The sequence below is a fragment of the Protobothrops mucrosquamatus genome, unplaced genomic scaffold (assembly GCF_001527695.2).
Source record: "Protobothrops mucrosquamatus isolate PMUCROS unplaced genomic scaffold, P.Mucros_1.0 scaffold9019, whole genome shotgun sequence".
NCBI classification, from domain to species: Eukaryota; Metazoa; Chordata; class Lepidosauria; order Squamata; family Viperidae; genus Protobothrops; species Protobothrops mucrosquamatus.
This window is the reverse complement of record NW_015394811.1, coordinates 14854-16478: the sequence shown is the minus strand read 5'-3', so window position 1 is coordinate 16478 and position 1625 is coordinate 14854. Positions and strand designations below refer to the sequence as shown.

General features: G+C 37.4%; 1 protein-coding gene across 1 annotated transcript in view; it reads left to right on the top strand.

Annotated features, from left to right (window-relative positions):
- The window catches only part of LOC107300893 (FERM domain-containing protein 6-like), a gene marked incomplete at its 3' end in the record, with an annotated part of 5991 nt that extends 4411 nt beyond the window's left edge, over nucleotides 1–1580 (top strand). The window contains exon 3 of the mRNA XM_015830176.1: nucleotides 1245–1580. Within this exon, the coding sequence (XP_015685662.1) occupies nucleotides 1245–1580 (336 nt within the window). The remainder of the gene's footprint in view (nucleotides 1–1244) is intronic.
- Nucleotides 1581–1625: the final 45 nt, after the last annotated feature.

Here is a 1625-nt window from a genome sequence, read left to right as displayed (position 1 = left end):
ATTGTAATTTCTTCCATTCCATCAAATCCTTTTGAACTTTTTTCCATAACTTATCATAATTATTCATATACAATTTAGCATTAGAAGCAGTAATATCAACACCCAAGTATTTCACTTTTTTAACTATTTCAAAACCAGTTACATTACTTAAGATTTCTATATCTTTCATAAACATATTCTTAACTAATATTTTAGTCTTGTTATTATTTACTTTAAATCCAGACACATTTCCATAATGTATCAATGTCTGTATCAAAGTTCTTGCCGAGTCGGTTGGATCCGTCAAAGTGAAAACCAAATCATCAGCAAATGCTCTAAGTTTATAAACGTTGTTGCCCAAAGTTATTCCTTTTATAAATGAAGACTCCCGAATCTTGATTAATAAAATCTCCAAAGTCAAAATAAATAATAACGGGGATAATGGACAGCCTTGCCTTGTTCCTTTTTCAATTTTAATTGAGTCTGTCAAACCCCCGTTAACAATCACTTGGGCAAACTGTAGTTGGTAAATGGCCTTTAATGCTGAAGAAAATCTATCTCCAAAGTTCATTCTATCCACCAACCGTAGCAAAAATTGCCAGTCCAATTTATCAAAAGCCTTTTCAGCATCCAGAAAGATAAGGGCCGCCGGGATTTGATTGTTTTTGTCCAAATATTCCAACACATTCACAATTTGTCTAACATTATTCTTCATATATCTTCCATTTATAAATCCAGACTGGTCCATATGAATAATCTGTTTAATTACTTGCATTAGTCTATTGGCTAATATTTTTGCAAAGATCTTATAATCTGTATTCAATAGTGATATTGGTCTGTAATTTTTAGGCTGGGTCATATCTTGGTCCTCCTTAGGTATATTTCTCCTTTTCCTATAACATTTTTGGTATCCATGGTGCACCATGGTGGCGCAGTGGTTAGAATGCAGTACTGCAGGCTATTTCTGTTGACTGCTGGCTGCCCGCAGTTCGACAGTTCAAGTCTTATGGCTCAAGGTTGACTCAGCCTTCCATCCTTCTGAGGTTGGTAAAATAAGGACCCAGATTGCTGGGGGCAATACGCTGACTCTGTAAAACCACTTAGGGCTATAAAGCACTGTGAAGCAGTATATAAGTCTAAGTGCTATTGCTATCACGTGGCTATAATTTTTTTATATTAATTTAACTTTAATTATTATGTAAAATTCAGTTTATTTATTTCTTTTTCACACTTTTCTTTGTCCCCCACCCCTTTCACTCTTCCAGAGAAAAAGAGGTATCGAGAATCCTACATCAGTGATACTTTGGAGATAGATTTCGATCCATCAGATAAGCATTCACATGACAGTGGAAGCAGCAGAGGAAGTGAGAGTAACAACCGACTGTCTCGACAGTCCACTGACAGCCATGGCAGTTCACACACCTCTGGCATTGAGGCCGACTCGAGACAACACCTATCCATGGAGATGTCTGTGGACGAACCCTTTGGGCTGGATCCAGTTCATCAGAAGGAGCAGTCCTGCAGTTCCAACCTCAGTTATAGTAGCTCTGGAATTGATAGCGGCAGCAAAGAGAAAGCCGAAAATGACTTGCACGATGATGGTAAGTTGTGAAAGGACAGAATCACTAGTAGCAATTTTGTCTCCA